Source organism: Octodon degus, unplaced genomic scaffold (genome assembly GCF_000260255.1).
Source record: "Octodon degus isolate 3935 unplaced genomic scaffold, OctDeg1.0 scaffold00007, whole genome shotgun sequence".
Taxonomy (NCBI): domain Eukaryota; kingdom Metazoa; phylum Chordata; class Mammalia; order Rodentia; family Octodontidae; genus Octodon; species Octodon degus.
The window spans coordinates 33,231,182-33,244,954 of record NW_004524583.1 but is presented as its reverse complement, the minus strand read 5'-3'; the positions used below and the strand labels follow the sequence as shown (position 1 = coordinate 33,244,954).

The 13,773-nt window shown below is 57.5% G+C and overlaps 1 protein-coding gene across 8 annotated transcripts in view; it reads left to right on the top strand.

The window, feature by feature from the left end:
- Positions 1-13,773, top strand: part of Ltbp2 (latent transforming growth factor beta binding protein 2) — an 88,514-nt gene that overhangs the window by 54,154 nt on the left and 20,587 nt on the right. For 7 of the 8 annotated variants that reach the window (XM_023703601.1, XM_023703620.1, XM_023703606.1 and 4 more), the window contains exons 9-17: positions 3,234-3,308; positions 4,944-5,066; positions 6,819-6,983; positions 7,191-7,406; positions 7,952-7,971; positions 9,429-9,468; positions 10,251-10,364; positions 11,632-11,757; positions 12,561-12,689. In XM_023703601.1, coding sequence (XP_023559369.1) covers positions 3,234-3,308; positions 4,944-5,066; positions 6,819-6,983; positions 7,191-7,406; positions 7,952-7,971; positions 9,429-9,468; positions 10,251-10,364; positions 11,632-11,757; positions 12,561-12,689 — 1,008 coding nt within the window. The remainder of the gene's footprint in view (positions 1-3,233; positions 3,309-4,943; positions 5,067-6,818; positions 6,984-7,190; positions 7,407-7,951; positions 7,972-9,428; positions 9,469-10,250; positions 10,365-11,631; positions 11,758-12,560; positions 12,690-13,773) is intronic. The other variant, XM_023703597.1, reaches the window with a different exon arrangement.

Here is a 13,773-nt window from a genome sequence, read left to right as displayed (position 1 = left end):
CCTCAGACTTGGAGTAAAGGAGGGAGGGAGGGAGAAGGGAGGGGAGAGGAGGGGAGGGAAGATCTAAGCCTTAGAATGAGAAAAGGAAGATCCAGCCTCAGGAGATACCTGCCGGGACTGTGCCAGACCCCCAGCTAGGTTCAGCCTGCAGCTCGGGTGCCGGCAAACTCTCAGGCCAGTCCTACAAACTGAGTTGCTGTCTGTACTTCTACAGATGAAGAAACTCAGGCTGCAACAGGCCAAGAGCCAGAGACAGGACAGAGCCAAAGCGCTTGCCAAGGGCCACTTGGAACCAGCCTGACGTCTTGTCAGACGTCGGACACGGCAAAATGCTCGCAAAGCACTCGGGCAGGCATGAGTAACTAGTCCTCCTGTTTTCAGCCTCCTGTGACGCCCACGTTTAAACACCCAATCAAAAGCGAGCATTTCAACAGTCGCTCCTCAGATGAAGCAGTACAAGTGGCCAATAAACACATGAAAAATGTTTAATACCGCGGGCCACTCGGGAGATGCACATGCACACAATGCTGGGATCTCAGCTCCAGAAAAACCACTATGGAAGAGACTAGAGAGCCCAACCGACCCGCCATTCCTCTTCTCAGTGTCTTCCCCAAAGGGTCTGGAGACCTTGCACCACAGTGGTGCATGCGCAGCACGCCTCCTAATAGCTCGGTCCTAGAAGCAGCCTCTGTGTCCGGCAGCAGGGCGAACAGTAAAGAGATAGGGCGGTGACACCGAGTATGGCTTTGTTTTTGTTTTTTTAATTTTTATTTATTTGTGTGTGTGTGTGGCCAGCTCAGCCCACCAGGGGGCGGGGCTGGCAGGCATGTGGTGCTGGGGGATTGAACCGCGGGCCCTGTGCTTTGCTAAACTTGTTCTAAGTAGGTGCTTTAAACCACTGAGCCATCTCACCAGCCCGCAAGCATACTGCTTTGCCACAAGGGAAATAGTCCCTTGAGCCGTTGGTAGGGAAGCGGATGCCCCGAGACCATTCTGCCAAGTGAAGGCAATCACAGCTGAAATGTGGTGTGGCTTCTTGTGACAGGAAACTCAATAAATAAAGTGCAAAATCAAAGGCTGATAATAAGGAGAGAGAAGGTTACTGTATTCCCCAATGGACAGTGTATGTAGTGTACCTTCAATCAGCATAATCTTGTGTGCTTTATATGTTTTTAGCTTATTAGGCTTATTAATCTGTATGCCTGATAATTAACTTTGTAAGAACTTAAAATAAATAAAACAATCTGATGAAGGCCAAAAAAGAGAGGTGGAGGAGGAAGTGGGAAAAAAGAATTAGATGAGTTCCGTGCATGCACCAATCCCCTACAACGAATGTGATCCTTATGTACGGCACATGTGGACTAGTAGAAATTACAAAGTGAGAAAAGGGTCTAGTAAGTACCTCCGAGGCCCGTGATGTGGCTGAAGTAAGTTAAGATACTTGTAAAACCTGTAGGGAAGGCCTGGTCCCAAGCCGAGGTCCAGAACTCGTCCCTGGAAGAACTAGTGTCCAGCAGCCAAGGAGAAAGAAAGACCTCCCTTCAGTGGCCAGAGAGGAGTCGTGGGAGCCCCGCTCACAAATCGGCTTCTGCACTCCATGAGGTTGAGGGGTTACAAAGAGAAGATAGGAATGGGGAGCAGAACACATGGAACCCAGGCTGATAAAGGGGAGGAGATTTGCCAGGATTCAGGAGGGGCCCTTTTCTGCCCCTCTCACATCGGTGTTTCTGGTCATGGCAGCTTGGCGGGGCCCTGAGAGGGGAGGTGAGCCTGGGCAAGTTAGCCCTGCCTCTCAGCCCTGGACCAAAGGCTTCCAAGTGCACAACATGGCTACGTGCAGGGCTGAGGACAGGCTGACACAAAGGCTGAGGCAGCAGAAGGCAGGCCCCGCCAAGCCGTCCTGTCCGCCTGAGGTGCCCCTCCCACGTTGGCTGGCCCAAGGGAGGAGGCTGGCCGGCTGTCCTCTCATCTCCCACTGAGAGCCGCTGTCTCCAGCAAGGCTGTGGGGAGACTAACGGTGGAGTGACCAGCCGTGACTGCTAAATTAATGATATTCAAGCCAATTTAGAGCAAGCGATGCTGGAATTTTTTTTTTAAAGTTTCTTCTTGGTAACAGTTTCAACTTTTGTTATTAGTTTCCATTTGGACAGAGTGCCTGCGCTGCTCCTGATGCTGGGCTGGGCACTGGGGTGAAACGATGGTGCAGAGGGCAAGGCCCGCCCTCACCTAGCCTGCCCTGGACGTCAGGCGTTCTGACGGGCACTGCACGGGACAGGGAACCGGCCCCTGCCCCTGCCCCTCCCGGTCACCATGATTCACACAGCTCCGGGCTGCTGAATTCTCACACCAGACCACACGTGGACGCTGCGCGTGGTCTTCCAGGAGCTGAGAACCAGCTCTGAGCGCTTGTGGTGGTGTGAGGAGAGGCAGTGGCAGCCCCAATCTGAGATAGAGGCGATCGGCAAAGACGGCACTTACCAGACAGGCTTTCAGGTATTTCTCTAGAAGCCTGCCTTTCCCACGCGTTGCCCCTCTAGACCTTTCACTTCAGCCCAGCTCCCTTCCAAGGGAGAAAATTAAAAAAAAACAAAAAACAAAAAACAACCCACATGTTGCCAGCCTGGGCAACTTAGTGAGATCTTGTCTCTAAGCAAGTAAGTAAATAAATAAATAGGATGGGGTATAACTGCCTGGGTTTAACCAATCCCCAGTAGTAGAAAAAGAAAAAAAGACAGGAGAGAAAGAGAGGGAGGGGGAGGGGGAGAGGGAGAGGGGGAGAGAGAGAGAGACAGAGAGAGAGAGAGAGAGAGAGAGAGAGAGAGAGTCAGCCTCCCTCTTAGTGATTTTCAAACATGTGACACACTATTATTCCTCATAGTCCTGTGTTATCGTAAATCCCTTGAACTCAGTCCTCCTTCCTGGCTGAACTTGCCCCCACCCCTGGTGGCCGTCACATTGTCTCTTCTGTGAATTCGCCTTTGTCAGAGTCTGCATGCAAATGCCATCAGGCTGTGTTCGCCTTTCATTTTCTAGCTTCTTGTACTCAATGTCACTTGTAATAAAGGCTGGTGGAGGTGAGAGGAGCCTGCTGAGCTGCCAGGGTGATGGCTTGGGGGCAGGAGCCCAGGGCTGCTGAGGGGGCTGGATCCCTACTCTGCACCCCACCTCCCGGTGTGGGCACCACAGGATCCCCAGCTTCTCTAAGGAGACCTGTCTGTGTCTTCCCGCCTCAGCCTCCCAGGTGATTAAAGATGGCCACCTGGACTGTCCCCTGGGATACAAGAGACTGAATGTCACTCACTGCCAAGGTAAGGACCATCTGGCAGAGCTGGGCTTGGGAAGGGGGCATGGAGGGGCCTGGTGATGCAGGGGTAACCACGACCCTAGGGGAGAGAGGAACATCTGTCACTGCCTGGAGGCCATTGCGGGGAACCTCCAAACCCCAGCATGGGGTGCTGTCCGAGCTGCTGGCTCCAGGGGCTGAGGGAGTCGGGGACCTGACAGTGAAAGAGTCAAGAGCCAAGAGCCAAGTCCCCACGCCATCCCTGTCTTCACCCGCCCCCACCCCTGTATCCCCCACCCCCGCCTTCGCCGGCCCCTACTCAGAGCATGGCTAAGTGCCTCTTAGGCTGTCCAAAGGTGTCACCCCACCCTCACACATCTGCTCACCTCCCTCCCAGCATGTCTGTCCTCCCAGAAATGGGAGGAATTTCCACCAAGGGAAGAGATCAAGTCAGCCCACACTGGTCTGGACCTCCGAGGGCTGTTCCCAGTAGAGTCGCTGCCTGCCTTCCTCCCGCCCGCCTCAACCCACAGCTAGAAAGGGGCAAGTGGTGGTGGGGGCACAGGTGGCAAGGGTGGGGTGCCATGAACCCCAGCCCCCGTCCTGGCCTTGCCTGGATGATGGCGCTATAGATGGGCTGAAATCGGGGTGGCCTGAGTTAGAGAGGCCATAGGGGCAGGCCCAGGATATCTCAGGGAACAGGGAGGAAAAGGAGCTAAGTAATGGGTTTGTCACCATGGTGACTCGGTTAAGAGGTGTGGTGGAACCTCCTTGCTGAAGGGCAACTGCTGCTACCAAGCGAGCAGACGCAGGAGCCCTTGTGGGCCGAGGCTACCTCTGGTGAGGGGCTGCTGGGGCCGGCAGGGCCAGCATGGAGCTGAGACAGCTTCCTTTCCAAGAGCTTTGACGTGTCCAGATGGGTGGCTTGACTTGCTTTGGGGAAAGCTGGCTCGGTCCTCCTCGTCCCTCCACCAGAAGTTTCTTCTCGGGAGGAGCTCGAGGAAGCCTACATGGCTGCCTCTCCACCTGGGGAGCATTAGGCCATGGAAAGGATTCTGGCCTGTGGACAAGAAGGGCACGTGGGCCAGGCAAAAGGGCAGCCGGGCCCGGGCCAGCCAGGGTCGGGCTTCTGGGACCGAGCACCAGGTAACAGTGGTACAGGGAGATGGAAGGGACTTGGCTGTCCACGCACCAGCCTCCAACCCAGACAGGCGCCTTTGCCCATTTCTTCTGTTCGTGTGCTATGTGTCAGTCACCAGAGCTCAGAGACTGGCAAGTTACTTGCCTCAGGTTCTTCTATAAGAGAAGGGTATGTGCGCCTACTTGCTAAAATTGTTTGGGAGAATTAAATGGGTATCATGTGTTAAACACCCATGTTAAATATGTACCACATGAAGGAACTCCAAGCACCTTAGCTCTCAGGGTCATTATACATGCCAGCCGTGGGATCAGATGGTTTGCAGTTTTTCTCATTTACTGTCTTTCTTCCCATTTTACAAATGAGGAAACTGAGGCACCAAGAAAGGGAGCATACATAGTCAGCAGCAGCTCTCTTGCTTTCTTGTCGTCATCTTTAGAGAACTTTCTAGAGGCCCCTGCCAGCCCCTGCCGCCGTCGGGCCTCGGTGGGCGGGTGCTTGCTGGCCTTCTTGCCCCTGTAGATATCAACGAGTGCCTGATCGTGGGCCTGTGCAAGGACCTGGCCTGCGTGAACACCCGAGGCAGCTACCTGTGCACGTGCAGACCGGGCCTGATGCTGGACCCGTCGCGGAGCCGCTGTGTATGTGAGTGCCCAGGCCGGAACATTACACTACTCCACCCAGGACCAGCGCACCCTCCTCAGCCTGGCACTGGTTCTGTACCTCCTGCCGGAACAGGCAGTTGCCGCTGGCTTTCCTTTGGCGGCTTGGCAGTGGGGTTGTGTTCTATTTTGTCTTCTGTCTCCTCTGACCGTTTCTGTCCCATCTGCTGCCCTGTTGACCTTGGGGACTTGCTGTATCATTGGGGACTTGCTGCCCTTCCAGTGCCTGAGTGTAGTGGCCTGGTCACGTGGCTGTTAAATGCCCTTTCTTGAGGGGACATTCATGACCACTGGCACTGCTTTCTCATTCCACAGCTTTCTGTAGTCCAGGTTCCTCCTGAGTGTATCTTCCAAGCCCACAAACACACATGCATCATGAGCCTCAAGTGTTAGCACTGGAGGAGTGTATGAGGTGCGGGCGCGTGGTGGCTGTTTCTGGTGGCCTTTGTGGTTTCCAGCTGGCAGAGGCCCAGGCTGGCAGCCCCAGATGGCAGAGCTGATGCCATGGCCCAGATGGGACTTTCCTTGGGCAGGATCTGACCAGAGTTGAACAAAACCAGTCCTGACTGGCTCAGGGGCATGGCCACCTCCACCTCAAAAGAGTGCCTGGGGTAGGCCAAGGCTCAGCCTGCAGACCGCCTGGCACGGAGTCTGCTGAGGCCGTGGGGAGGAGGCAGACTCTGGTGCCACCCAGAGGACACACTCAGCGGAAGCAGCCTGAACCTGCACCCTGTATCCCCAGGGGGAGGAAACAGTGGGCACCTCAGGGTCCAGCAAGGAGGGGCCCCGAGGGAGGGCGACACACCAGGCCTTGACCAAGGAGCCTGGCGCAGTGGCTCATAGGGCTTGTGACCCTTCCTTCCCCTCCTACCACTCGGGATTCCTCTATCAGGCAGGCGTGTTAATTTCCTTATTGTTTCCTGGCAGGGGCTCCAATGCAAGTGTCTTCTCTGCTTGTGGGGCCTCCCCAGGCTTAGTCCCTTTGGCCCCTGACGGTGTGTCTCCTTGTAGGGAGAGGACGGGCATGTTTCTGGTTGTCTCCTCTCTCCGAGCAGGACCGGCAGGGTGGCTGCGGGGCCGGTCCAGCCTCCCAACACTCCCACCTGGGAGTGGGGTGGTCCCACCCTGGATGCAGTGGGGTCCTGAAGGAAGTGGCTGCCAGAGGCAGAGATCACACCTGGTGGTCCGGGGCTCAGGGACTCACTGACGCATCACCTGCGCACAGCACGGGACCTTGGACGGGGCAGTCACCTGCCTCGCTCTCACCTGCACAGCACCAGGTTCATGAGGCAGGGGCCTGTGGGTTGCAAGTTGCGGAAATGCAACCCACCATGCCTCAAGCAAAAGCAACCGAATTGCTCCACACGGGAAGCTGGGGGCAGGTGAGGGCTCCCTGGAGGCGGCCAGGCAGCCACGGCATCCGCAGGGTGATGCGCTGGCTCCCGTGGTGGGTTCACAGCTTCTTCACAGATGGCCCCCAGCTGCCCTAGTCCTGCGTGCTCGGTCTTGCCAGCACTGCTGCGTTCCAGGGCAACCGTTACTCCTCATCACTTGCTTTATTCTTCCAATCACTCCATTCTTATGAATGTTTTTAAGGCCCCAAACTTCCAGGTTGAGACATAGGCCGGGCAAGTCTAAGCGCACGCAGCCACCCACACCTCCACCCATGACCCCTGTGTGCGCTGTCCCCTCCTGCTGTGGCCATGGCCCATCCCCAGTGACGTGTCTATTGCAGCGGACAAGGCTGTCTCCATGCAGCAGGGACTGTGCTACCGGTCCCTGGGGCCTGGCACGTGTACCCTGCCTTTGGCCCAGAAGATTACCAAGCAGATATGCTGCTGCAGCCGTGTGGGCAAAGCCTGGGGCAGCAAGTGTGAGAAATGCCCCTTGCCTGGCACAGGTAACCCCGACCCCATCCCAGCTCTGGCCATCCAGGTCTACCTCAAAGCCAGTGGCCCCTTTCCCAGCCTGGGAGACCCCTCAAGCCAAAGACAGGCCCTCCCTCCCCGCTCATCCCCTCATTGATGCCCCAGGGGCTGGGAAGGGGAACCTGGTTTCCTGCAGGAATGGTGCCCCTCAGCTTATCCTCTGGCTGTTGGCTTTGCAGAGGCCTTCATGGAGATCTGCCCTGCTGGCCACGGCTACACGTACTCGAGCTCAGATATTCGCCTGTCCATGAGGAAAGCTGAGGAGGAAGAACTGGCCAGGCCCTCAAGGGAGCAGGCACAGCAGAGCGGTGGGGCCCTGCCTGGGCCAGGAGAGAGGCAGCCCCTGCGGGTGGCCACCAACACCTGGCTGGAAGCTGAGGCCAGCCCTGACGAGGGTACTTAGGCTGGGGAGCAAATGGCAGCACGGGGTATTTGGCCCTAGGGTCCCGTCTCTGGGGCAGTGGGCTGGGCAGCTGGAGGTCCTCCCACTTGCTCTCCCACGTGGTGTGAGGCCTGCTTATGTCCAGGGCAGCTGCTTGTGGGATTGTGGGAGGCAGCAGCAGCCCTGTCCTTGCTGGCCAGCTGGCCAGGCCCTCTGGGGCAGTGCTTGCTGCAAGGCCTTAGAGCTGGCAGGTGGGTCCTGGGGCGTCTGTAGGTGCCTGTCCTGACTTTAGGTGGCAGTGCAGGGAGGCAGGTCACAGAGCTAGTGGGGCAGAGCAGTGGGACTCGTGTCAGTGGGGGCCTATAAGAAGTAGGAGCAGCCTTCCTCTCCCGAGGGAGAGGCTGGAGTGGGGCAGTCTAAGCATAAAGAGAGCAGACTCCGTTCACTGTCTGGCCTGCTGGGGACACAGTCAGGGTGCAGACCATGAGGAGCAGGCCTGGGGGTGGCAGGGCCCTCAGCGTCTTCTGTGCGAGCTCACGCTCACCCTTCCCTTCCCAGGTGACTCTCAGACTGGCCAGGTGAGTGGGCCTTTCCACAGGGAAGAGGGCAGGAGCACAGGAGAGTGGGCCCCGCAGTCACTGGGCCCCAGGCCAATGTCCCGTGAGGGAGAGGAGGGAGAAGGATGGAGCACCTGTCAGGTTATGTGGAGAGGTGCCAGTGACCCTGAAGGAAGCGACAGCACCAGCAGCCACTGTGCAAGCAGCCTGTTATCTAGGGCTGTGCAGGCCCCTAGAGAGGAGCCGTCCTGTTTGTGCTGGCTGTCAGTCTGGCTTTGCATGTGTGCTGGAAGCCTGGTCAGTTCTGGCTCACTCTGGACCCAGCACTTTCCAAGCTGGTTGAGCTCAGCCCTCCGGGGCTCCTCTGTGAGTGATACATGGAGAAGCAGAGGTGCGGCTGCGCGCAGCCTCAGACCACGTACGTCTGGTTGTCTGCTGGGCCCAGGGTTCCTCCATGCGCCGGCTGTCTGCTGGGCCCAGGGTTCCTCCATGCACCCAACACGGGCTTCTACCAAGGAAGCACTCCGGGCTGTGCGTCCCACTCATCCCCACCACCCCCACCTGCCTATCCCTGGCCCCTCTGGCCTACAAACCCAGCTGTCCCCAAATACTGCATCTCTCCACGCCCAGCACTGCGTGCTGTCCCTGAGTGAAGCGTTCATTCTGTGTCCTCGCAGCCCCAGTCACTCCCAAGCACCTCTAGTCCTCAGTTCTCTTTCTTTTCTTTTTTTTCTTTTTTATTTTTTTCCATAATTTTATTGAGAAACAAATAGCAAGGAGACAGTTTCAAATCAAATCGCTAGGACAGTTTCAATAATTCACACACTGCATACATTCTTCCTACTGGTTAATTGCTGTACAGGATGCGGACTTGATATCCTATCTACAAACACCATTAGAACAAATCCCTCTATTCATTAACAGAATGTAACTATGTATCTTTCCTAACCACTTTGGATACACAGATACAAAATGGACATTCATCTGTATCCCCTTTTTTGTCAAGTTCCATCATTTAGTTCTCTTCTTTTTCTTCTTCACTGTTACTTTCTTGCCTCTGCCTGTGGTGGTGATGAGGGCCCAGGTGCAGGCTGTGTCCTGGTGTCCCTGCGCTGACTCCAGAGCCCTGGCTGCTCTAGCTACGCTCTGCGACATCGGTCACTCCGCCTGCAGCATGGGGCTCGCAGCCTCGACGCTACTGCCCGTGTCCACCATGTGCAGACTCAGCCGGCGCAGAACACACCGGCTCCCTTAATCACTGCAGCTGCCCACCGTCAGGTCCGAGCTGTTCAGGAAGGCCGTGGACATGACGTGCCTGGCAGGATGCCTGGTCCCTACGGAGGACCCATCTGTCCTTGGAATGAGCGAAAAGTGGATGAGAGAGTGGGCAGGAAGGCTGAAGCTGGGCTGAGTGCTGGGGAAGGACGCACGTTATGACGGTGAGGAGTCCAAAGTGACCTTCTCTCATTTCTGTGCAGGTCACAACCAGTGCCACCCACTCACCTACCTGGGGCCCGGGTGAGTCCTTCTACCAGCTGTCAGAGAAAGGAGAAGGGAGGAGGCAATAGCCTTTAGTCTAGTGTCCATGAGCTAGTCGCCAGGGTCCAATCAGGAGAGGCCCTGTGGGACATGGCATGTGGACACTCAGGGACGTCACACCCAAGGGTCTGTGAAGTCAGTGAGAAACCCATGATGCTTTGCAAGTATCTTCCTAGCCACCAGAATCAGTCTCACGGTGCCACTCGGCATGTAAGCCAGGGCAAAGAAGGGGCACTGGTTGGAGCAGGGAATTGGCTGGCTCCCCCAGCCTTCTCCCCCAGAGGCTGCATGTCCCCTTTGAAACTCTGAGCTTGCCTCTGACTGCACCTGGGCTTGGAGACAGGAGGCTGAGCTTCTGGCTCTTGGGCCCACGGAATGAACACTGAGCCCAGTCCTACAGCTTCATGAGCCACTCAGACATTGCTATTTGTGGCAGAGTTCTATAAACTGTAAGAAACTGCAGGCAGAAAAAGAATGCTGAAGCGGGACTTGGGAGACCTGGGCTCTCTGCTGCCTCCAGGGAGCTGGCTGGCCTTGCCCTGTGGCTGTGTCTCATTCTCCTCCCATGTGAGGTCAAGGGTAACACTGAATCTTCTCTAGAATTTTGGCTCTGTCTGAGTTGAGCCCCAGGACACTAGGAAGCTCAGGGGTGACTCAGCCAGGTTGTACCCCTGCTTCTTGGGAGCCTGAACAGTGGAGAAGAGAGGCCATTGCTGGGCAAGGAGGACCTGGTCCCACCCGCGCCCCTCTGCCCTCTGCAGCAGATGCCATTGGAAGACCAACATCACCACTGCCTGAACAGGGGGTTCCAGAGACCCAAGTAGAGGAGCACCTGGCCCCTCCCACCGATGTGCTGGTGACCTCAGCTCCCCCAGGTAGCTGCCCCCAGCCTTTGTAGGCTATCTGCCACCACCCCTATGATGTGGTTGACTGGAGCCAAATCCAGGGCAGGAGCACGAGCAGAACCCCTTCCTTGCCTGTCCAACCAGATGACACTTCCAACAAACTCCATCTAGGCTTTCTCTGGGGCAGAGGCCTTCTGGGAGAATCCCAAAGCGGGGAACACACAGAAGGGGGCGGGGCTTTCCCGGGAGCTCAGTGGGAGCTCCAGCAGCAGTGGCCACCTGTCCTGAGGAGGGTTGTTTTGGGAAGGAACACAGTTGTTACCCAAGTTGTGTAAGTGCCCAAGAACCTGCATCCTACCCCCTCTGCTCAGCTACAATGACGGGGGCAGTGTGGAGAGGCCCCTGGCAAGTCTACCATGCTCTGGAGTGTGCCCTCTTCATGGGCTCACTCTCGGGGCGCTTGGGAAGCAAGGCAGGTGTGTGAACAGCTGCACCTGTGCACTGTGCTCTTTCAGGCTGCCCTCTGCAGGGGTTGGGTGTGCTCGTAGGCTCACTGACCGTCATCCCAAGGGTCAAGGCCCCTTGAGTAAGAGGCAAGGGTGAAGGGAGTTCTGGACTTTCTCCAGCAGACAGAGAGCCCTTGCTGGCCGGTGGAACAGGCCAGGGCACGGTGGTCAAGGTGGGGTCAATCTTCCTGAATATGCCCCTTGACCTTTCCCAGGATGCCCCTGCCCTGGGCTCAGAGGCTCCTGGAGCTCCAGGCAGGGTCCTATGCTGACCAAGAGGCACAGTCCAGGCAAAAAGGCTCAGCAGGGCAGTTCTGGGTCTTGCCAGTGCATGGGCCAGTCTCAGTGGCGTTTGCGGCCCCACTCACCCAGCTCAGGCCTTCCTGTCATTCGCCCCCAGACTTCTACCATCACCTTCCTCCCCAGCCCTGTCCTCTGTCTGGGAGAAGCTGGGCAGGCGTCCCTGGAGGCAGTGCCCTGGGCCCATATTCAGGGTGAAGGCAGCTTGCAGGCCCCAGCAGGGCGGCCAGATCCTGTCAGGCCTTCATCAAGGGGAAGCAGCAGTGAGCTCCATCCTAGGCAGAGCTCAGGGCCCTGGCTCCTAGAAGCCCCACGGGCCTTATGCAAGGCCATGCTTCTTGTGGATATGGGAGGGTGTAGAGGCCTGGCAAAGGTGGGCAGATGCCTGGCGGTCCTCCAGGACCCTAGGTCCTTGCCCCGGCACTCTCCCCACCCTACTCCACTGCCTTCACCCACTGTGCCGTAACCTGTGCTTGTACCATCTCCCACAGGCACTGACACGTGTGCTGCCGGAGCCAACATCTGTGGCCCTGGAGCCTGTGTGACCCTCCCAGATGGATACAGATGTGTCTGCAACTCCGGCTACCGGCTGCACCCCAGCCGGGCCTACTGCACAGGTATGCACCTGGGTGTCTCATGCCTACGCAGAGGCTGGGGTAGATCAGAGCGGGAGCAGAGGACCGAGGCAAGAGTCCAGTCTGGGCAGTGCTGCATGGCTGCTGCGCTGAGGAGTGTGGCCCCCCGGACAACGCCAGTTTATCTTTGCCGAGTCTCCAGGCCCCAGGGAGTGGGAAGCCACCTGGCGGACCTGGGTTTCCGCCTCGCCTGAGGTCAGCCCCCTCAGACCGACTGTGCTGCTGCCTGCAGAGTGGACAGAGGTCTGGGTGGGGGCCACACCCAGAGGAGAGGACTGGGGCCACGATGGCCGAGTGTGGGCCTCATGCCTCCCCTGGCAATATTTTTATGCAAACGCAACATCCACTGTGGCTTTGAAGGAGAAAGGAAGTCCTTTCAAGGTCACAGTTGGAAGGGGACCAGGAACAGGGCGTGGGTGCTGGCAGTCACTGCAGGAGCCTAAGGATCATAGTGCCCACGTGGGTGTGATGGGCCAAGCCCGTGGCTTTTAGCCCAGCAACTTCCTTTTTTTGAGACACGGTCTCACGATGCAGTTCAGGCGGGCCTTGAGCTCACTTTGTAGCCCAGGCTGGTCTCAAACTCCCAACGATCCTCCTGCCTCACCCTCCGGAGGGCTGAGATTACATGCCTGGCTTAGCCTAGAGTCTTGCGTCTCCCTGGCTCCCTCTGTCCCCTCACCCTTCCATGCCACACAGCACCGTCCCCTAGTGTGGGCAGGGTGCTGGCAGGTGCCCAGAGAAAGGTACACTGGCCTCCCTAACCTCGCTTCTTGCCTCCTGACCAGATGACGACGAGTGTCTGAGGGACCCCTGTGCAGGAAGAGGGCGCTGTGTTAACAGTGTGGGCTCCTACTCCTGCCTCTGCTACCCTGGCTACACGCAGGCCACCACAGCAGCTGCGCAGGAGTGCGAAGGTGAGCGGAGCCTGCCCTGGGCACAGAAGAGCGGGCACAGAAGAGCAGGCCTGGGCCAGGCTGCACACAGAGGGAGGAAGGGAGAGGAACCAGCATTTCCAGCCCTCAGGTGAGAGGAGAGGGACAGACCTGTGTGGGAGTGGGCAGAGGCCGCCCTGGCCCCAAGGAGGAGAGGACTCCAAAAGGCAGCAGTGTTGGCGGAGGCCTCAGGCAGCGCGGCTGCATCCATGCGGCGTCAAGGGATCTGGCTGGAGACGGCTGAAGGCCAGGTCGCGAACTCTCAGTGGCAGGAAGCTACCTTTCACGTGGGGAGGGCGGAGGCAGAGCTGGGGCTCCTGGCAGGCTGGGAAGCAGGCCTTCGAGAGAGAGCTCAGGCCCAGCAGCTCAAGACACGCAAGGCCGCTGACTCTCCTGGGGCAGCCTGGGCCTGCCAGGGACCCTTGTGGAGCACACTCGCAGAGCAGACCCCTCAGGACCAGAGCGGTGCTCACTGCGGCACCAAGGGCTAGCGTGGCCCCGCGCAACGCTGACGTACAAATTCAGGAAATGTTCCAGGCTGAAAAGCAAAGAGTGTCCCTACATTTTTATACATGCATTCACAAAGAACATAAGGGAATGCTTTCTAAGCAGTGCCTTAAGGTTTCTAACCAGGAGCCGGGTGTAGGGGTGCACACCTGTGATCTCAGCACTCGGAAGGCTGAGGCAGGAGGATTGCTATGAGTTCAAGGATAGCCTGAGCTGTGTAGCAAGACCTGAGACCCCATCTCAAACAACAGAAAAGAAACCAAAAAAAGGTCTAAACAGTTGGGAAGACTTCACCTCAAGCATGGCACTGTCTCTTCTTGGGGGTCACTTGCTGGCTCTGGCCAGGACGTCCAGGACAACTGTGTATCCTCCCATGCCAGAGTCCCCTCAATCCTGACCTGCCCAAGGATCTGGAGGATCCTACAGGAACCAAGGCCATCCAGGTCCTCTCACTCGACTATGGGGCGAGGAAGTAGAGGAGATGCTGCGCACTTGCATGAGCGTGGGGTTGCCGTGTCCACCCAGTGCACTTGCATGAGCGTGGGGTTGCCGTGTCCAC